At 36.1% G+C, this 24,195-nt stretch overlaps 1 protein-coding gene across 1 annotated transcript in view; it reads right to left on the bottom strand.

The window, feature by feature from the left end:
• rell1 (RELT like 1) overlaps positions 1–24,195 on the bottom strand; it is a 25,818-nt gene extending 1,623 nt beyond the window's left edge. The window contains 7 exon segments of the mRNA XM_051899939.1: positions 665–800; positions 1,588–1,604; positions 1,606–1,834; positions 7,798–7,849; positions 9,989–10,063; positions 13,555–13,746; positions 23,822–24,195. Coding sequence (XP_051755899.1) covers positions 665–800; positions 1,588–1,604; positions 1,606–1,834; positions 7,798–7,849; positions 9,989–10,063; positions 13,555–13,746; positions 23,822–23,855 — 735 coding nt within the window. The 5' untranslated portion in view covers positions 23,856–24,195.

The raw sequence follows: 24,195 nt of genomic DNA, 5'->3' as shown, positions 1-24,195 counted from the left end.
ATGTAGTGTATCATAACTTTCAAGCCAAGCAGCTTTCTGTTCATAAACGTGCCAGATACGCATGACCAATTTGAACCCGCTGCAGTGTCTGAAAGGGGAAATCTTTCACCCTCCCGACCACGTGGATTCCTATTGAAGTGACTGGATTTTTCCCACGAAAATTTGCAGAACAACACTAAATGTGGCTGCAACTTTAGGCTGTGTGTCCATCAAAGTGTTTTTAGCCAGCTGTTGGCACTTGAGAAGCTTTGGAGGTACAGTGTTTAGGTGGCAGTAAACTAAACACTCCTCCAAGGATTATTTTTCATATAAATATTATGGTAGTGTAATGATGTGGCAAAGACAGCAGCAATATTAACTTTTGCTCCATTGTTGTTTAGTCGTTGTGCAAGTAGGATGTGGTGGTTGGTCAGAGTGGTATTTGTCCCGCCCCTCCTCTACTGTTATTGGATGACTGGGTAAAACGTGACTGTGACAAGTGCTGCGTTTTATGTAGCTTGTCACGCTGATGCCATTTTTAAATATATAGCGCTCTCTTTGGAGGCAGTTGAAAACAAAAAAATACCCTGGCTTTAGGAAAAATCTTTTTGGTGGACACACAGCCTTAGGAATGACAGACCATCCTGAGGAAAAGTATGTTTTCTTCTCCACTAAAGCCTCTCACCTGTGACTGTGGTGGTGTGCTGCGTTCAGGGGGGTCAGCGGTAGCAGGTGAAGCAGGGACACTACCATTGGGCTCAGTGATCAGCAATGTCCGTCTATCCCGGGCCGCTTTGGGGTCACACTTTGTCACCCGGAATCTAGAGAAAGGAGGATGTAATGAGAGCAGTCTCCGCACAAAGCCCAGACCTGAACACCATTAAGCACATTGATCCAGGGCCAGTCCAGTTCTTTTTTTTCACCAGGCTCAGTAAAGCATTTCGATATGGACCTGCTTTGTGCACAGTGATGATGTAGATGTATAGACCAACATTAATTTTTTTTTTTTTTTTTTTTTTTTTTTAAACAAAGGAGCAGACTAAATCAAAGAATAGACAGTCCTTCAAAAGTGTAACCGACAGATATTCAACAAATACACATTAAATATCTAGTTTCGCCATGAAACTCCAGATGGCACAGGCTGAATGTAAAGGCATTATATGCAATCTGTTAGCAATCACATCATTTACTGCATGGCACAAGCAAATTGGCCTCTGTTGATTCTGCAGCATTTAAATAGTCTGGTTCAGCGTTTGCTGTAAGCTGGTCCTGCGGTGCGCTATCAGAGTTCCTCTGAAACCCTCCACCTCCCCCAGCTCCACCTGCCTAGATCTACAATGGGATTTATGTAGACCTGCCCCCTAATGGTCAACTAAAAGTGTAGCAGATCTAGTCCGCCAAGACCAAATACATTAACATTGTCATATCTATTAACATGCTAAAACTATTTATCATGACTGAAATATTCACAATAAATATCTACTTTATTGTATAAAAATATACATATACATCATAAAAAGACCTGTTATTTATTAGAGTCACTAAAACTGACTCATGCCTTGTATGTAATTCTGCATATATAAGCGTGTTTCTGTATGTAAAACACACCTGCCCACAGACAGCACAGGTGATCTCTCCTATGTAACTGCGTCTGTCCAGTTTCTTGCTGGACGAGCGTCTCATCAGAGGCCATTTTTTCTGGTTGCAGCGGTTGCAGATATTCTTATGTCCTCCGACTCCTCCAATGGTGTGCAGGTGGTTGCAGGTGTGTTTGGCTGTGCTGGGCGGCAACACTGGTAGTGCAGGGCTCTCTGGGCTGGTAGGTGTGTTTGGAGAAGTTGGTGTCACAGGGCCACTGTAGAAAATTGAACAGAAAAATATCAGCTTAACTGCATAAAATACCAAAGACGACCTAGTTACATTTGCCAAAATTTGGTATGTACAACAGAAAACACTGCGCTGGGTGATGTGGCCCGCAATGTGCTTGACTTGACCTGACCTTTTTCAAGCATACTAATATTTGAAATGTGTATCATAGCATAATGCACACTTTCACACAGTATTTAAACAAAATAACTGTATTTATGCTATTGTTTGGACACAGTTTAGGTTTGAACAAAGAGTTATTAGCTTAGTCCTTGTGTCATGAGTCATAAGTATTAATATTATTAAATATTTTTATAGCATCTGTTTAAAATGTCAGTAAAAGCAGCATCACAATGGGGAAGTTTGATTCATTATTAATATATTTTAAAATTAAACCTATTTCTGTGATGGCAAATCTGGATTTTTTTTTTAATTTTTGATCGTTCAGAAATCATTCTAATATGCTTTCATTTTATGAATAGAACATTCAAAAGAAAAGCATTTATTTGAAACAGAAATCTTTTTTTAACTAGAAATCTTTTGCAACAATGTAAAAGTCTTTACTGTCATTTTGGTGGGTTGCTGAATAAAAGTATTAATTTCTTAAAAAACTGAACATTTTTAAGTGATTATGCTAATGAATGTGTGTTTTGAATCAATTCACCTAAATAGACAGTCTGAACTGATTCACAAATAGAAAGGTCATTTTAAATTGTAATATCTCAAAATATTGTTTTTACTACATAAATGCAGTCTTAAGACTGTAGAGTAAAAGTTTAAATAACACTATATTTAGGTAAATGTTGTTTATTACCATGTATTAAATATTCTTCCTTGTCTTCATTTTGTGAAAAACAGAATTTCTTACTGAATCTACTTTGCGACAATGGCTGTTTGATGGAATTGATAGTTCTCTGACTCCAAGGCATTTCAGACCTATACCGATATATAATTTATATATAAACACACAATATTTGTATGTTACTACAATACTTAAGATATAATATTTAAGCTATCTAGTATAAAATATATATTTGCTGAGCTCTACCACACAAAGCAGAAAAGAAGAATGCATTTAACACTGAAAAAAAGCTTCACCTTTCACAGGTATTATATTTTAGCTGAAATGCAGCAGAACTGGAGCAGATACTTTAGAGAGCCTGACTCTCTCCCCTGCTGCTTTATCTGTCTTTTCCTCTCTCCTTCTGCCTCTATTTATTTTGTCCTTCCACTCTGCCAACTAAAAAAAGAGGGAAATGTAGTGGTTTTCTCTTATCTGTCTTCATTACACTGCGGGATGTTGTTCTGCTCTGTGCGCATATGTGCGCGTGCCTCGCTCGAGAGGCAGAGGAAGAGCAGGACAGAGATACTTCAATTGCCACCTGCAAGAGGGGCTATGAAGAACAAAGGAGGAAGAGATACACATGCAAACACACACACTACCACAGAACTATTTTCAGTGTGTTTGGCAATGGAGAGCCATAACTAAACAGTGCAAGATCAGTTTGTCCATTTATAAACATCAATGGTCCTTAATGCAGTTATTAGGGGGTCAAGGTTCTGGTGGTTGCCATGGTCCAGTTAGCCCCTGCTGGTAAATGTCGTAACTACACCATCTAGCTGCCAGGGCTGGGGAGTAGTTGCAATAGCTTAACTACATTTTTCAGTAGCTTGACAGTAGTGACACTACTTTTAAAGTAGTGTAGCGTTTTCAGTAGCAAGCTATTTTTTTCCAAGTAGCCTGTAGTGAAATGAAATGCTACATCACTATATTAGGATGTCTGACTGGCAAATGATACTCTTAAGTCTGTTCTTTTCAATGTATGCATCAAATGGTAAGCAGAACAATCCAAATTAGTTTGAGAACTCAGCCTGTTTACTAAAGCACTGAAACGCTTGGTATGGTAAAACAGTACAGAGATATATTTATAAGGCAGAGACGAAAAAGAGCGCTGGTCTGAATAAAGTTGAATATTTACCTACAATTAACTGAGAACAATCCTGGAATATACAGCTTGTAAACAACACTGTACCGCAGGTAAAGACGTTGCATGAATACACCGTGTTTTTGGACATTTGGACCTTTAACTTAATGCTGTTAAACTGAATAAAAGTTCTTTATTATTGTTTTTAATAAAGCGATCTCTAGCTTTTCTCTATCTTTTTGCATTCCTTACTATTGCACAGTACATTAGGGTTCTGCACATTTTCTTTTAGAATCCTCATTAGTCCAATTAATTTTATTAATAAAGTGATGTAGCATCAAGGACTTACATGTAACAACAGACAAGAAAAATGTGATCTATCCTTTCTGTTTTTCTCTCCTTTATAGTTTTTAAAAAATAATATAAAAATAATTGTGTATTAGTGCAGCGCATATGGAGGGATTTTTGTTTCTATTCTTCAGAGTATGTGGGAAATTGCGTTTCTCTGCATCTCCATGTGGATCAGAGAGAAATATCCTGAACAGTGCACAATCCAATAATGCATTTTACATTTCTTTTCATATTAATTTCATAACAAAAGCATAATACATATACAATCCTTTATATACAGTTGCAATCAAAATTATTCAACCCCCTTAACCCGCAAGACATTTTGCTGCTGACAACAAAATTTTATTGAAACAATTCATCAAAGGCACTAAACTATTATACAAAGCTTATTAATACACATTTGAGTGATTCCGAGAATGTAAAGTTGATGAAAAATGAAGGGAAAAAAAAAAAAAAAAAAAAAAAAAAAAAAAAAAATCAAACTGGCTCTAAACATACGTGTACAAAATTATACAAGCCCCAAAAGTCAAATTTTGTGCAGAATCTTTGCCCATTCCTCACTTGAAAAAGCTTCCAGATCACTGATAGTCTTTGGTTTCCATGTTACCACTGCTTTCTACAAACTCCACCAAATATTTTCAATGAGATTTAAATCTGTACAGGCCACTCAAGAACATTCTACGACTGATCCTTGATTGCAACTGTATACACACTGTTATTTGTAATTTGAAAACTGTAATCAAATAACTATGCATATAAAATATTGTCCCTTTAAGTAGCTTCAGAGTAGTTAGCTACTTTCTCTAGTAATGTAGCGAACTACTTTTTCCGAAGGGTAGCTTGTCTTGAACTACTCTTGGGCAGCTTGTAGCTTGCAAAGCTAGTTTTAAAATAGCTTCCCCAACACTGTAAGCGAAAATCATCTTTCCCCACTGATGACTATTTATAAATAGCTGTGTATTGTGACAAAACACATTTTGCAAGTAATATAAATAGGCAAACTCCACCCCTCTGCACATAAGCCACACCCCCAGATTCTTCCTCCATGGATGCCCTGTGCTCTCCACAGTAGGTCTGGAAAATGGACAGCGCAACATCTCCTCAGCAGAACACCCAATCACACTTCATTCTGAGCACCACTCCTTATTTTTCCTTTTACATGGCTCTACACCTTTCACCTTCCCTATCCTCTGCTCCTCTTTATATCGGTCTTAATAATATAATTCTTGACTGGAGGAGGCAAATTCACAAATTCACACTGCTTATACGGCATGTGAGACTCAAGCAGAGTGACCTCATTGTTCAACCCAAATCTGGTACTCACATGAATGCTCAGACCAACTAAAAAAAACCATACACCATACACACAACATTAGAGGAAATTTGGGATTTACCAAAAATGAGAATTCTGTCATCATTTAATCACATTCCTGTTCAAACAAAAACCCATACCCTGTCCTTATCCAAACCCCATATGACTTTCTTTGTTCCATGGAACACAAAAGCAGACATTTTGAAGAATATTCTGGTTGAGCTTGTCAATGTAAATCACAATGAATGGAGATCTAAGCCTCAAGTATTGTAGTATTTTTTATATTCAAAGTAAATTATATATTTTATAATTTTCTGTGAAAACAAGTGTAACATTTTTAATGAATTGGTTAAACCTACTGAAATGATTAATTCCAGTTCTGTCACTGATCGGGTTACAGCAGTTTTCTTGTGTTAAAAGCTCACTGGAGGGGAAGATTATCAGTGAAAAAGGACTATCATATAAAATCAGAAGTCCTAAAGTACACATTTACAGTAGGACCACTTTTAAAATACTTTCATAGTCCTTTCAAACTGTTGAAGCTTGAAAGCAACCAGTACATTTATTTCCTTTTTTGTTCCACTGCATAAATAAAACCACACAGGTTTGGAATGACATGAGAGTGAGTATATGATGACAGAACATTCATTTTTTATGAGTGAACGTTCCCTTTAATCTAGGGACTGATGTGCAAGAATGTGAATTACATAATGAATAAAATAGAGTTAAAATATAACATTTCAGGATGAATAAACATTCACTCATGTATTTTGAAATGTTTCAGGATGATGTTGTATTATAGCTGAGGTAAGAAAAAAAAAAAAAAAAAAAAAAAAAAGTGAAATGTCACAATTTTCATCTTTAATCTCATCCTGTGATAAGATTAAAGATGATCTTGATGACAGTAGTCATAGTACCAAGTAAATTAACTGTCACCATCTATAAACTGATGTCATGATGCTGGTAAAACAGAGCATGATAAAATTGATTTCTTTTACATATGTATCAGGGTGGACACCATTGCTCCACCCAGACCCCTATTCCATGACTCCTCTGTATATGAGGTTTTGAAAGTCTTCCTGGAACTTCCTTTTTTTGCTTCTTGGTGATTTTCCCCACAATGTGTCATATGAGACAGACAGAACCACCTCAATCCCTCAACACGGATCTGTCCTGTTGTGATATTTGAGATGTGACAGCACCATCTTTTGGAGGGACGAGGTACTGCTTCACAAAAGATGTAGTTCTCTTGATCACATTCACTAGCAAAATATTCATGCTTGTTTTAAAAGTATGCTACTGTGCTTTTAAAAATTTATTTATATAAAATGAGGTAAAAAAAAAAAAAAATGAGACCGCTAGAGAAAAGACTTGAAAATACTTTCAACACATATTGAATTAAATTACCAGCATAAAAAACAGTGATAAATTTAATTAAATAATTTAAATGTATTTTATTTGTTCTTCTTTATACTTGATTTTATGTAATTTTTAGGTTTAAATCAGGATTATCATCATCATTAACTAAGACTAAAACTAAAACTATTAAAAACATTTCTGTTAAATGAAATAAATTTGAAATAAAATAAAATATTAGTTGAAAAACTTAAAATTAGAAATAAAAATAAATGGAAATAAATAAAAACAATCAAAAAACTAATAAAATGACAAGCAAATTATGAAATTACTAAAAAGAATTATTATAAACTAAAATTAACATTAAAACTAAAAACAAAAATAAAAGCAAATTCAAAATAAAACTATAGTAAAAAAAGTTTAAATTCACTTTTTAATTATTGACGTCACTGTCGTGTGTGTGTGTGTGTGTGTGTGTGTGTGTGTGTGTGTGTGTGTGTGTGTGTGTGTGTGTGTGTGTGCGCACTTGTTCAACATTACTTGTGAGGGCCAAATTGTCCTCACTTATATAGTTAAATATTATGAAAAGTGACTAGTGAGGACATTTTACTGATCCTCACTAGTTAAAAAGGCTTATAAATGGGCCAAATCATAAATTTTTATTTAAATCTAGTGTTTTGCACGTTTCTGTGATGTTTAGGTTTAGGGGTTGGGCTAGGCGATATCCTTTATACCATTAACCTGATATAAAATCAATGGAAGTCTACGCAATGTCCTCAGTAGTGAAACAGACATGCGTGCATGTGTGCGTGCGTGCGCGTGTGGCAATGTTTATGTATGCATGTATTTTTTGTTATTAAACAAATTCAAAACATAATTTGTGCAAATTATGAACAACTAAACTAAAAATGCCGATGTACATAAGAAAAACTAAACAACTAAGGCCTAGTTCATGATTACAGAAGACACAAATAGCAAGTATATGAAAGACATAAAAGGAGGACTTACCCCTCTGAGTCTATACTCTCCTGAACCATGGCTTTGAGTGCATCAGAGTTGGCTGGTGAAAGAATAAGAGAGAGTTTATTAAAGGACTTCCTAAATTAGCACATGTAAGAGTCTGCAGCCTCCGATGCAGAACCATTTGCTTGACTGGAGTCTTTTGACTAATGAAAGCAGCTGACTGCCTTCAGATGCAACTGCAGCACATAATCTTAGTGGACACAGGGTAGCTTCATGCCATCAACACACACATTACAAATAGTGTAAACTACATTTTACAGCTGACTCACATTATTGAACTTACAGTTATTGTTAGATAACAGCAGAATTAGGGTTAACCTCAGATCAGTACAAGCATTTATATATATGCAACTGAAGACAACATAGAGATGCCATACTTCAACTTCAAAATGTTAATATTTTCATAGGGTAGCACTTGAATTGTGCAACCACTGGCAGTAAAAGTGCCTTGCATTTTACAAAACTTTCAGTTCCTTCCGTTTACACAGAAGAACCACTTATCTTTTAAGAAGTTAAATGAATTGTGTTCTTCCACTAGATGTTTCTGAAAGGTTAATGTGCTGCTAGTCATGCATTGTTATCAAGCTGTAGACATGGCGAAATATAAAAGAAACACACAAACACAAGACATAAGAAGCAGTAATACCACTTCCTCTCCACATGTCACGCTCAGGGGAAAGAAACATTTTGAAATGCTGGTGATTAGAGTTACCATGGAATGACTATTAATGTTTTTTTCTAAACAGGTCTAAACAGACTAAGCCAACTAAAACTACAGTTCTGCTATTCTTGTTTCTCAGATCACTGTTTCCATTTCATGTACAACTGAAATTTCCTTGTATCCTTCAAAAGATTTTTGGCCTTTACGCCATCAAGGGCCCTGTTTACACCTGGTATTAAGACGTGTTTTGGTTGATCGGATTACAAGTAGACGAGGGAGACACATTCCCATTTACTCCTGGTGTTTTAATCAGTCTCTTTTGTCCACTTTCAACAACTTCTGCCCTGATTTCTTCGAGGGGAGGGTCTATGGGTGGGTAAATGTGTGGGCTTTTTCAGATCTTTCGATCTAATGGATGAAATAAGCTCATGCAATTTATAAATGAACGCACCGAAGTCGACAGAAAAACACTCAGAGAGCATCAGCTTTCGTTTCTGCTCTGATACCCCCAAAACCAGAACGAACGCAGTGAGTGCGTGTTAGAAATCAGGAATGGTGAGAGAACATTGTGCTTGGTACATTTTTCATCTTCAAACCAAACTTGGGTCTTCAGCTGACAAGGTTTAAATCCCTCTGGCTATCACGCTTCCCATAATGTTTACTCATTAGGTCAGGCGGAGAGTAGTGCTTGTTCGAACACATGAGAGTCTACACTACAAAATCAATCTGGTTAAATGCGTTTTTGACTACCTCTGGATGTGATTGAAAGTGGACAAGCTCAAAATGTTTTAAACCCCATTTACATATTTTATTTGGTGTCGTCCACTTGTGATCCGATTGACCAAAACACATTTTAATACCAGGTGTAAACAGGGCCAAGAAATCAATGTGAACAAACTCACGACTGGTTTACAAAGCCTGAAACATGAACATGTGTTTCTTAACATGCTTGATCAGCACTGTCTTAATTTAAACCCATAATACAGCTGGCAAATGACCATGGTATAAGCAGGATAATGCACTTTGCCTCCATGTTGTGCATTAAAATTGTTTAATGCACAGCTAGCAATGCATTATCCCTTACTTATTTCTTATCCGTCTCTGTTTTTTTCAGTTTCCAAAATTCTAAAGTATTCTATTTATTACTAAGTAGATTATGCAGTCAGTTGAATCAGCTGAAGGTATTTGAATCAGCCTGGAGACACACTCAATGCAGCTGATATGAGAACATGTTGTCTGGTGTGACCTCATGTTGATTCACTGCTCTGAAAGTCAGCTGAGGATTGTTTATGCTCCGTCACAATCAATGCTACATCACAATCAATGTGACTGACTGGTTACCACGCCTCATTTTCCTCAGTGCATACAAACCTACAAAGACATTTTATCCATTCTGACAGGCCTTGAGTCCTGGTCTAATCTTTACCAGGGTTTGTCAAACTGGTCATGTGACCATTATTAGAAAGTAGTGTGATATCTAAACTCATCTTTATCCTCACATTCATTTCACCTTACCTTCATTTTTCATGATGTAGTGAACGATTTGGCCCACCGTGTCAGCGTTGGAATCACTGAAGGTGTCATTCAGATCTGGCAGAGAGAGAGAGATGGGTTGTGTTAAAAATAGAAGAATAACACTTTATTCTATTGAATATTAGTCAACTTGCCTTTGTTAGAAAAAAATAATAAAGTGATAAAGTAAAAGTGATGTGCATTTTTGAAAAACAAAAACAAACAAAAAAAAACACCCAGCTTGTTTAGAGTTAAGCAGAACCAAAACAAAAAAATGCAACTACTGAAGCAACAAAACATCCAGAGAAAGTGTGCTGGTTTAACTGCCTTTGTCTCAAACTGTCATCACAAACCAACTGTTATTAGTGTTTGTTATTTCATGACACTCAATATGCAGGTGGTATGAAATTATTTTTGCTGACCCAGAACACTAACATTTACAATACTAACAATAAATACGGTCTGTTGACTCGTAAAAGGTTTCATAAAGGCATATGGAGATGGAAGGGTATTTCTGCAAAACTACTGCTCAGAGGGGGCTGCTTACAGAAAACACATACACCACCCATGTCCTTCCTGAAGTCATAGACCCCTGTTCAAAAAGGGCAGACTTCCTGTGTTGGATTTGCTCTCACAGCTGGGGATCAGATGGAGAAATATGTAGTTCTGAAGTCATATAAAGTTTATGACTACTAATCTGCTTTCTGCTTTTGTTAGTTTTTGATTTGCATGTATTAGTCTACAGCTAAATAAATTCCATACAAAAATGGCAAAATACCTATAAGGGACAGTTTAAGCTTACTAACAACAAAAAAGCCAAAATTACATCCACAATGATCACCCCAACGCTGCATTTCAGTTTCTCTCTAATCAGAGCTACAGTTATTGTAAATCCATCCACAAATCAAATGAGTGATCGAATGATCTCATGGGAGAGGCCTGTGGGAAAACACTGAGTGGCTCTAATTACTCTCAATATCTCAAGAAAAAAAAATGTAATTGATGTAAAAGATTCTAGACATAAAGCAGAGATGACTTATATTTACAGCACTTGACTCAGTGTTATCATTAACCAAAACTAAAACAGTAACACTTTACAGTAAGGTCTCATTAGTTAACATTATTTAGTACATTAACTTACATAAACTAAAAAAGAACAATACATTTATTAATCTTTGTTAATATTAGTTAATAAAAATATTCATGTTCATGTTAGTTCACAGTGCATGAACTAATGTTAAAGGGATAGTTCACCCTAAAATGAAAACTTAACCATAATTTATTTTTGTTAATCTTGATTTTTCACAACGTGTGTGCTTTTTCTGGGCGAGACAGAGTGAACTGCAGTGCTAACAGAGTCACACGAACGAGCACATCGCATAGCCGTGCACTAAAGACCAACGGCCAAGGTCAGGATTTTCGTTAAATAACACATTAAATTTCACATTGTATTCCCCCAGAACACTTGGAATATATGACACCTGTCACATGGGATTACTCTGTGATACTTTTGGGTCTTTGTTAAAAAAGCTTGGTGCTGGTTGCTATTCATGAGTGGGACATTTTTTTAAAATTCTCCCTTTGTGGTCCATAAAATAAAGAAAGGCATACACATTAAAACAACACCAGGGTGAGTAAATGATGACTTAATTTTCATTTTAAGGTGAACTATCCCTTTAACAGATATATTTTTTAAATAATGTATTAGTAAATGTTGAGATTAAGATTAATTAAGATTAAATGCTGTAGATGTATTTTTCATTGTTAGTTTATGTTAACTAATGTAGTTAACTAATGTTAAAAGAAAACCTTATTATAAAGTGTTTGTTTTTGTTAATTGAAAAAAATGTAAAGCACGCAAATGAAATTTAGAAATGTTGCTTTGGCAACTAACTGAAATAAAATAAGTTCAAGCTGAAGTACTAAATTACTGAAACAGACATACAAATAAATCAAAGCTATACAGAAATATATAAACTAAAACTAATAAAAATAACAAAAGCACATTAATAAAATTACTAAAACGAAAATGTAAAATACAAAATCAAAGCCAATTTAAAATATTAATAAATATTATAATAGCATATATACTAAACACTGTTCAGACAGATTAACTTATATAAACTAATACGATTACTGAGGGTAAAAATACATATCTAGTGCTCAATCACATGCAATGGGATATGGGTGGATCCAAAGATTTGAAGACAAACAAAGAGAGAGCAAGAAAGAGGGCTGTGTCAGGTTGAACAAGTCCACACACTTTTAAATTCTAGAATTCAGACAATGCCACGTGAACATACCTAGAAAAGCAGCAAACAATACATATAGACCTGCATTTTAAAATAAATACATTTAAAAAATAACATGGTTGATCCTTCAGCTTAAACGTGGATGATAAGTTGATAAGAAAAGAATGTTGGCTAGTTTCCTGGAGCAAAAAAGCCACCTAGACACCACCATAGCAGCAGTGCACATAAACAAACATACAGTTTTAAACAACGCAAAGACAAAAACTGGTTTCAAACAGTAAACATAAATTTCATCAAAAATATCTTAATTTGTGTTATGAAGATGAACAAAGGTCTTACAGGTTTGGAACAACATGAGGGTGAGTCATTAATGACAGAAATTTCATTTTTGGATGAACTAACCCTTTAACCATATAGCAAAGTCATGGCTGTTACTCACATTTTCTTAGAAAAATAAAACTAGTTTGTGCAGCACATGTTATAATGCATATTGTTTCAAAGAAGCTTTATAAAATAAAGGCTAAATGTCATCAGTAAGACAACTGTGGCCTGTGGCAAGTAAAAACTCCCTAAGATGAGGAAGAAACATGATAGGGTGGAGTATTAAGCATTGGGTATTCTCCAATTTAAAATTTACAGTACTAAAACTGATTACTGTGAATACGTACGATACCATCACAGACATGTCAAAATAATGAAGATAAATATTTTTTATGAGACAAAATAAGATGAAAGTGAGTTAGAAGAGGCTTAACAGAAAGGGCTACATTTCAGGGAGTTTTTCCTTTTCCATGACATTTTGTCTTCTTAAGTAAAGAATGTCTGAAAACAAGAAAAACAAATTTGATTTCAAGTGGGCCGAATATAAACCTCAGCTTAAATCCGCCATCCCACGAGCACTTGAAACACCATAACACTATGGAATGAGGTCACGTATCCACTTTAAATGGTCCTTTAACTGATTGCTAAGAGGAAAGTAGTTTAAAAATATTTACTTCTTAAGTCTTCACTTTCATTTTAATCCACTGCTTATATACCATACAGCTTTCAGACCATTTCAATACACAAACCATCTGACTTCAGCAAGCAATGAGGAGCCGATTAATAGAAAAAATATATAGCTGCTGCTCCAATGTTCATTTTAAGATCCCTGATTTCACAAACTCCTTCCTGCAATTTCACTGCCCATAACAAAAATCACAGGAAATGAATGAGGAGGTGCCATTTGTTTTAGAGGAAGTTTGACCTCCTTCAGCCATTTCAAGAAACATGGTCAATATATGTGTAATATTAACTAAATTTCAACAAAACATTCACCTCCTTTTTCTGGATCTTTATCTTCTTCGTCTTCCTCCTTCTCCAACTCTTCATCTTCCTCTGACTCAGTTGTACAGCGGTAGCCCTTCCTCTTCAGGATGTGGCAGATGAGAACTCCCAGAAGTCCCAGCAGAAAGAAGAAAGGCACCAGAATAAAGGCAATATACTCTGGGTTACCATCACCCTTGCTAGCTGAAGAGAGGACACAATCAATTAAAAAAAAAAAGTTCAGTAACACTTTACATAAACCCTTAAATACATATATTATATATATATATATATATATATAAAAAATATGCTTTTTTGCATCCTATAATGCATTGTATGATCTCATGAATAACTGTAACCACCAGTATAATACATTATAATACTGATCTATTCATGATTGAACACACCTTTAAAATGCATTAAAACATGACAAACAACCAATTTCAGAACCTGCAAATATTAACTTTGGTTACAATTAGGGGTGGGCGATATGGCAAAAATATCATATCACGATTTTTTTCAGGAAAATCATGATTCATGATTTTTATCACGATTCTTCATGTTGTTTTACTATTTTGCAAGTGACTGAGCATTACAGCCAAACTAATTTCCCTATTTTTAAAAACAAAGCCTTACAAAATAACAAAATATAAAATAAAATTAAAAATGGCAGACATTTAGGCCAAAGTGGTGAAGATAAAAATATTTGTCATTATTTTTTTATCTGTTATTTGTTATTAATTTTATCTTTGTTATTAAAAAAGAAGAAAAACATAGGCTACACATTATACAAATGAAAATAATAAAATGATTTTTTCAGCTACAGTAGATGTATTTAACAGTAGCATTCAAGTAAAAAATTAAATGAACAAATAAAAATATAACACTAGACTTCACTGTATAAATTATACATTGATTCTTAATAAAGCTAATGTATTAAAGTTCTCAGTCAAGAGCAAAAAGTTATTTTGAAGAATGTGACCAGACAGTTGCTGGTCCAGTGACTATGTTTTTCCTACCATTGTAGTCAATAGAGACCAGCAACTGTCCGGCTAACCCACATTCTCCAAAATATTTTATTTTGTGTTCTACACAAGAAAGAAATTAATACAGTTTTGAAACAACATTACAGTGAACTATCCCTTTAAGGACAAGCGACCGCATGGTTAATATTAGGCTGCTCTGTCACTTTAAACACCTGCACGTATATCTAATATACAGCCACGCATCCAATTTTCTCTCAAATGTTTACTTTCACTTTAGACATAACCAACTGTGTTTATGTAAACTTTGTGCGTATTTGACAGTATAAGAGCAATCGGACTCTAAAGATAACTTAGTAATCAGGCGCTGTTTGACAGGCTTTTAGTACCTGTGCGCTTCGCGTGTCAGAACAGCTCATCAGCACGCAAAAGAAAAGTTTAACCGGCAAGGCACATGAAATAATGAAGTTTTGTGGATTGAAGTGTCCCGCGAATATTACTCTACCGCTGCGTTAAAATGTGATGTGAATGTACGTCACGTTGAACAGTATGCTGAGACGGAGGCGCTGGAACTGCAACTGATAGAAAGCACTGTAGCACAATACTACGATATTTCTTCATAAGCAGATCGTGGAGACATTTTAATAGTCCACGATCAAAAATCGTTAAATCGCACACCCCTAGTTACAATTATTTATGAAAAGATATAATGCATTATAATGAACATTGTAAATATCTTTATAATGAATAATACACATTATATAATGCTTTGTTCACATATTTGTTAACTTTTATATGCTTATGTGCCCCTTAAATTAAAGGGATAGTTCACCCAAAAATTAAAATTCTGTCATCATTTACTAACCCTCAGGTTGTTTCAAACTTGTATAAATTTCTTTGTTCTGTTGAACACAAAGGAATATATTTTGAAGAATGTGGGAAACTGAACAATTCTGGGGCACCATTGACTTCCATAGTATTTTTTTTTCCTACTATGGAAGTCAATAGTGCCCCAAAGCGGCCTGGTTACAAACTTCCTTCAAAATATCTTCCTTTGTGTTCAGCAGAACAAAGAAATGTATACAGGTTTGGAACAACTTGAGGGTGAGTAAATGATGACATAATTTTCATTTTTGGGTGAACTATCCCTTTAACCAAATTAACTTTTAGCTGCTTTTACATTCTTTCTCTTCTCTGGAAAAACGGACCAAAAATAATGATGACGACTTATCTTGCACTCAGGAGTGTACACAGTTTTTTTGTCCAATAGCATGCTGGCAAGAATAAGAATGTCCCTCCCCCTTATAGCATCTAGGTGTGTTCGACTTTGGATGGATTTTAGCACTTTGCAGTCGAGGGAGTTGAAAACTGCCCACCCGCTTTTTTTACAGCCTCGCTTCCAGAAGCATTTTTCGCATCTTTTTCAAAGAGTTATAAGCCATGAACCAAACCAAGCAGCTATGAGGTGAATCATAACATTACAAACTTCAGTTTGAAACAAAAAAGTATTTGAATGGTAAATCAGACAAAATTATAAAAGGTACAAGACTGTGTACTTAACAGCTTTAATGAACTACAAGCCAATAAAGCATTGCAAATGACAAATAAAAAATGATAAAGAAATACAGAACTATTGATTTAAAGATTGATTATGTATACAGAAAAAATATATTTAAAAAAATAAATAAATAAATAAAAAAATGGCAAAATATGCCTACATATACACAAACTGATTCACACGACATTCACAGTGTGGGAGTGGTGGGCACTAAAGAGTTCTTTTAGCGCGATTTGATTGTCGATTAGTGAGGTTGAAACAATTTAGTTGATATGTTCATAGATTAAATCATAACTTCATTCAGTTACTATACTCTGAAACTTTTGCCACAGAGAGCAGCTAACAGCAGAGTTAGCACAGCTTATTCAATAAGTGCTAAGAGCTAGTGTCTGCACAGACAGAAAAACACATTACACAGCTCAAATTGAGACAGGCCAAGTGTTTGGTCAGTCAGATACATAGAGAATGACAGAAGGGGCAAGAATGAGTGAAAGCAAAGGCTGCAGAGGGAAAGAATGACCTCGGAGAACAGCACAGAGGACAGACACTGGCATGGTACCCTGCAGTGAGTGACTCAGGGGACGCAGTAATCCCTGTAAATTTCCACTGTACAGTTACACTTTCTTATTTCATCACACTCTTCCACATCTTTCACTCGTAACCCTTTATGCATTGCAGCAGTAATATCATAGTACTCTGGTTTATTCCATGATACTAAATTATTTCCATGTACAGACCAGGAATTTCAGAGGAATGAAAAAAAAAAAAAAAAATGCCACAAAATTACCAAGCAACCATGTGCTAAAACCATTCAGAAAACCTTTGCAACTATAAAGTATATAAACACTCTGGCCAACACTCTGGCAACATATCATTCAAATTTGCTTCAGAAAATTCCTGTCATTCTTTCCATTGCAAAGTAAAAAAAATCATAACAGGTTCTGAAACTGGCGGAAATGTAGATTTTAATAATCACAAGTGTCAAGGGAAAAGTGTTTGTTCCTAGTATTTGTCAGTAGTTCTTGAGAGGAATATCAGTAGTTGACTTCAGCTGAAATGTCTCCATTGATCCCACACAAAATTCATTTACCTTCTCAAAACAACTTCCTCAGTTTCATGAACAGGTTTGCTCTCTCTTTCCCTTCATAAATTCATAAAAGCAGAAAGCAAAATAATCAATACGCTGACCAACACCTGTCTTTCACTCAACTCTCTGTAAAATCGAATGCTACATAAAGATCTTTTTTTAAACATGTCTTGAACACCAGAGGTCAAAGGGTTATATAAACTGTATATTGGGCATTCCTGCTCAGTCTCTGAGACTGAACTCTGAACCCCAACAAGCTATGTGCCAAGCACACATTCAGACAAAGAGCCAATTGTGATGTCTGTTACTGCATGTCTGCATATCACATGACGCTGGATTTGCTACATTTACAGAATGCAAAGGCCCACAATACAATGTACTAAGGAAGGGACGTACACAAGTAATGAACTTCTTGAGTTGTGCCTTTGTCTGCTGATGAGAGGTGATGTGTTTTTAGGCAGAAGTCTATCAATATTTTGATTCTTATTCTGTTCTTATTACAGTTACGCTGCCCAATGGATTGCCTATGTTTAAAGACAGGAACACACCAAGCCGACGGTCAGCCGTCGGGCAGTTTTTGTTCGTCGGCCGACTACGTTTTCTCAATGTGTTCCGCATCGTCGGCTGAAGTTGGTCCTCGTCAGGCCAACTTTGGACCTAGGTGCTGCCGACGTGAGCCAACCCTGCAGTCTGCTTTCGTCGCCACTAGTTCGTCTGCGTCGGCTTGGTGTGATCCTGCCATAAAGTAGAAAGAAAATGCAAAGCGCAACAAGAAACTCTGTTCCTTTTCAGACTCACTAGTGTGACCCTGTGTCAGAGAGCACATTTTCTCCACTGCAGGCTCTGTTGTTAACAGCATATACGCTATACGTAAGCCGTCCGCCATACTGGAACGGTCAAGACAAGTTGAGAGCAAGTTGACTGAGTGTCTGCAACTGTAGTTAGACACATGTATGAATATCTATATCTGCAACAGACTTCAGCAGATGATTTTGCTAAATTAACACAATACGAAGGCATCAGCTAACTTGGCATTAAAAAGTTACCATAGTAAAAGTAAAAACATTTAAAAAGTACCATAGTAAAATCCTGTAATATTGAGTTAATACATATAAAAACACAAATCAACACTGTGAAAGGTTATCCCATTTCTTCGGGAATTTAAATCACGGCGGTCTCACAACCAGAAGCCAGGAACGGTCGAATGTGGCATCTACGTACTACATATCTATGATTAACAGGGCTGCTCACAGCAAGGACGATAACTATAACTGTAAAATTTTAATAACCATTCTAATTCTTTCAGAATAGAGGCATCCACACCACAACTATAACAATAATGACACAGAGGAACAATATTGTTGGAATCACTTTCAGAACTATTCCAGCTGATGAACAATAAAACAGCCGATCAGAATCCAAAGCTTAAGCATTTAAAGCAGCAGAAGACATAATAGCAGCATATGCTTATAATAAACAGAACACTTTTGTGCGTTGGTGTTGGTGCTAATATAGTTGTCATGTGTCAAGCAAGCGTTTTGAGCTTCTGTTTGCCATATTTAATGTGCTCTATGTGTACTGATTAATGTTTATATGTGGGTAAAAGCCTGATCATCAAATAAAGCAATTGTGTCTCTTCAAAAGACTTGGATTAAACTGCTAAATTCATATGGATTTGTTTTATGTCTTTATGAACTTTTTAAAAGTGTCAATATATTTGGTTGTGTGGACTTTTAAAGGGATAGTTCACCCAAAAATGAAAATGTTGTCATCACTTACCCTCAAGTTGTTCCAAAGAAAAGTTTCTTTCTTCTGTTGAACACAAAAGAAAATATTTTAAAGAATGTTGGTAATCAAACAGTTGACAATAGCCACTGACTTCCATAGTAGGAAAAAAAAAAATACTATGGAAGTCAATGGCTATACAGTCAACTGTCCGGTTACCAAGATTTTCATTTTTGGGTGAACTATCCCTTTAATGGAGGGACCAAAATCTCTCATTCTTAAGGCTTTGGAACTACATGAGGGTGATTAAATAGTGACAGATTTTTCATTTTTGGGTGAACTATTCCTTTAACCTACATTTTTATTTTCAAGTAATTGATAACCTCCTTTTTTACATTATATAGTATTCAACTACAAAATTACTAGAGATGCCCATCCCTATACTAAGGTCTAGTAAGCCTACACACTAGTACGCAGATGATAATACAGTGAGTTTGGGTGTGTAGGAAGTGACCATTCATCTTGCTGAACTGGCTCGACGCCAGAGCAGTTCTGAACAGAGAATGACTAGCAAGACAGGGATGTGACGTGACTCACATATGCGTGAACAATAAACATTTCAAGCTACGCATTACAGTCACCACCCACTTCTGCAACCAGGCTTTACAACCCAATGCAAGAGAATCTCAGTTATCTAAGGTTACAAAAAGTGCAGTCATAAAAAAATACACTTGATTCACTCAGGGGAACTGAATGACAGTGTTAGCTAAATGGATGTTGTGCAGTTCAAATATGACTAAGTTGTGGGAAGGCATTCCAATTAAATCCTTTTTTTCTTTTTCATTCAGCTTGCTTAACTGAGTACTAAAACAAGAAGATAAGACATGATGTCAAAGTTGTTTGCTCCAATCACAATCTCATTTCAATATCTGTGCAAAATAGTTTAAATGAAAGACATATTTCAGATTGGTAGTTTCCAATTAGCCATCCAAACATGTGACTGTGGTTTATTTATGATGTAATAATCCAGGGACACTGTCCTTTAGACAACAGCTGCCGCTTGTGACACTCCAGACAGAAATAGGTGTGGTGGGAAATTTGATATGGTATCTACTGTATTCGATCCAAATTCTCTCTTTATATAAAAACAAGAAAAAACTGCAGTGCATACCTCACACCTGGCTCTTGTATTATGTAATTTAGATCAGCAATCAGAATGGCAAGTTGAAACAATGTTGACAACAACATATTTTAGGATACTATGCGTGTTAATACAGACTAAAGTTTTATCATCTGAAAGACCTCTTTAATATCTCAATTCTTTTCATCAGATAGAAAATAGAGGCTTTCACTTCAGTCTCCTGCTTCTTCGATTTTTCTCCAGGAAAACTGTAATGTAAAAATGCAATCTCTTGTTAATCTCATACTAGGCACTCTAGAGTTTAGAAAACATCTCATTGTCTCAGACTTTTTTTCCAGAGTGTCTGTGTTTTTACATCATGAAAAATCCTCCTTGCTTATCCAGAAACAATCACCAGCATATTCAGTTGTCAGACAAGACTGGAACTTCAAACGGGACCAGCTTCTATGGTCAGATGAAAAAAAAAAAAAAAAAAAGAGTTTTTTGGCAGCAAACCCACCAGATGGGTTTGGTGCACACGTGGATAAAAAGTACCCCATGCCCACGGTTAAATATACTGCTGGATCTTTAATGTTGTGGGCCTATTTTTCTGCTGGAGGTACTGGACATCAAGTTCAGATACATGGCATCATGGAGTCTATGAAATACCAACAGATAAAAAAAATCAAAACCTGACTGCTTCTGCTAGAAATTCAATAATGGGCCGTTGTTGGATCTTCCATCAGGACAATGATCCAAAACAAACATCAAAACCAACACAAAATTTTGTCTCTGAGCACAAAATGAGTGGAGTGAACTGAAGAGAAGAAGCACCAACATGGAGCTGGGAATCTGAAGGATCTGTAGAGATTCTGCATGAAGGAATGGTCTCTGATCTCTTGTCAGGTGTTCTCCAAACTCATCAGGCATTATAGGTGAAGACTCAGAGCTGTTATCTTGCAAAAAGTATTGAATAAAAGGGTACCAATAATTGTGGCCAACGTGTTTTGGAGAAAAACATTTATTTCATAATGTGATTTTCCCCCCACTTTCAATTCTTTTCCTTCAATGAAAGGTTATATTTTTGCTAATTTTATGAATTAAAGATCAAAAGGATAAACAATACAGATTTATTTTTACAGTCATCTTTGATCATATTTACCAAGGGTGCCATTAATTCTGACCACCACTGTAGAACAGTCAGGTTCCAAAAGTAAGAGAGTCATTCATTATCTCCACAGGGAGAATTGATTTTTAGAATAAGAATAACTTACAAACCTTTTGAGACAGACCTTGAGCTATAAGGTTGATGGCATGTGCTTTTGTTAATGCCATGCATTATTTCAACTTATTTTTTTAAATAACTGTGTTTTAACAGCAAATTCCTGGGAAAGACTATATTACCCATGATTCTGCAAAAAAAAAAAAAAAAAAAAATCTACCAATCAGAGAATCAAAAAGAGCAAAGCGCACCAAAAGAGCTCTTTAGCAATGACTGCAAATGACGTGGCGGTCAGTCTCCCTATGCTCTCAAACAACTTGTAACATAATCAACAGTTTTATATTTATCTGTCATTTTTTATTTGATTGTCATTTGCAATGCTTCATGGAATTGCATTTCTTTCACAGTCTTGTACCTTTGTCTTTTTGTCTGAATTTCAAATCAAAGTTAGTAATGTTGTGATTCAACTCGAAGCTGGTTGGTTAATTCCAGGTTTAAATTTAAAAAAAAAAAAGACTTTTTAATAATTTCTATGGGGAAAAAAAGAAATGAAATAATACTTCCAGTACCAAGGTCGCTAAAAGGAGTTGTAGGGCAGTATTGCACTGCGTCAAAAATCAAATACTTCTCTACTATATAGTAGGCTATGCAAAAAACAGTATGCCAAGGAGTAGTATGTCCGAACACATAGTATTCGAAAAACAGTAGGCAAAAAGTCCCTGGATGGCCTACTACTTCCACCGAGGTTCTGAAGTACGCATTCGATGGACACTTTACTATCCCACGGGAGAAGATTTATGAATGACTGTGAAGCAATGCAACTGACACAATGGGAGACCACGTTGCAGTAACAACATGGCGGATGTAGTATATCCGAAATTCATTCATACTACCTACACATATGAATGTAGCTCGAAACGGATTTGTAAAAATTTCATGTGATTTTTGGCCATTCAGACTTGCTAAATCTGATTGGATTTCAATTGGATATGCATAAAAATCGGATTTGGACTGACAGTCTGAGGGTACGCTTACATGACAACAATACACTTAAAACTGAGAAGTTTTTCCTATGAGTTTTCCACGTACAGACGACACCATTGTTAAGACGATCTCCATTCATACATATCCGTGAAAATGACTATGAAAATGACTATAACACTGTATTCTGCTGGCAGGCCATTAGATGGCGATGAAACACTATAGACTTAACATATAATGCGCATGCGTTTTCACAGATTTGCGTTTTCACAGATTTGCGTTTTTGTTGTTTACACAGAGACTGTTTTCAAAAACGTACACTTTAAAACCCGTTTTCAAAAGTTTGCGTTTTCAGGCCACCAAAACGCAGTTGTTGTGTAAATGAATGGCCAAAACGCATTTAAGTTTTCTGTTTTTAGTTGAAAATGGTGTCACGTAAACGGCCCCTCAGTTGACTCGGGAAGAGGAATCCGCGTCGCTCCGCTCCACTCGCATATTCAATTCCAGTCCAGCTTTCAGTCTTGCTCGGTGACACAAAAAGTTTGATGTTTTGGCTTCTTTAATTGGAACTATTTTCATTAGCGAAGACATACATATTAACTGCAGAGAACTGCTGTTTTAAAGCAATATCAACGCCGTTTCATTTATGTAATTTCATGTGTTTGATTGGTCAATTCCCATTCCTTTAAACCAATTTTTACGAGTTGAGAGTTAAATGAAACATAATTGAGAATTCAATCAACTCTCCTGAGATATGAAAGAGCAACCTGAGCAGTGCTATTTCTAACTACACATGAATGTAGCTCGAAATGGATTTGTAAAAATTTAATGTGATTTTTGTCCGTTCAGACTTGCTAAATCTGATCGGATTTCAATCGGATATGCACAAAAATCGGACTTGATTTTGGACTGACAGTCTGAACCTAGTCTTTGAGTCGAATCTCTGTCTCTCCACTCCACTCACATATTCTGTTCCAGTCTAGCTTTCAGTCTTGCTCGGGGACACAAAAAGTTTGATGTTTTGGCTTCTTTTGGAAAGACATATGTACTAAGTGCATAGAACTGCTGTTTTAAAGCAATATCAACATTTTTTCGAATGTGATACTGCTTAATTACAACTCTACGCTCTTAATGCTTCATTTGTCAATTCCCATTCCTTCAAACAAATTTTAGGAGTTGATAGTTAAATGAAACATAATTAAGAATTTGATTAAGTTTCCTAAGATATTGAAGAGCACTCTGAGCAGTGCAATTTCTAACTAGTCACCAAGCAATGTTATGAGCTATATAACTGGAAAGACAGAAGAATGGTAATGTAGTAGTCAACACATCTGTTCGCACGACCATGAACTAAAAAAAAATCCCAAATATCGATCCTCGGACATGCGGCAGCATCAGCGCGTGCTGGGTCACGAGCATCCCAGGTCATCCGCCAATAACTTTATAATAAGAAGGCTGCACCTTGAGCAAAGGACCCCCAGCATTCACCGAAGTGCGCCACAAACATACTGATACAAGCGCGTATGGATGCGTGATTCTCATTTGCCGGAGAAGGATTGAATCAATCTGCCCAGCACATGTCTTGACGCGGGTGGGTACTTACGTGTCGTAGTAGCGGCCGTTGCGGAATCCGCCATCGTCCCACCCGTGTGACCGACGTTCTGTCGTCCACAGATGAACTCGGACACGGACTGTAGTGTCCAGAGACTCGTGAGCTTTGAGCTGTGCTTACATTCACGGCTGCTGGTGTTTCCTCATTCTTATCACTGCTATGAGGAACATCCCACTCTTAAAGTTGTAAGTTAACCCCGTAACGTACAGCACTCAAAGCGGTGACCCACACGGTCCGGTGTTACTTGGATTCAAAAGCAGAGAAATCCCCAGGACAAAAAGCGTTTATAAAGATGCTTGTATTTACAAAATTGTCCTGTCTACGGTGTTAGTTTGCATGCACGTAGATGGTGCTTTGCCAGTCCT

This window comes from Ctenopharyngodon idella, chromosome 7, assembly GCF_019924925.1.
Source record: "Ctenopharyngodon idella isolate HZGC_01 chromosome 7, HZGC01, whole genome shotgun sequence".
In the NCBI taxonomy this organism is placed as follows: Eukaryota; Metazoa; Chordata; class Actinopteri; order Cypriniformes; family Xenocyprididae; genus Ctenopharyngodon; species Ctenopharyngodon idella.
This window is presented reverse-complemented; position numbering and strand designations above follow the sequence as displayed.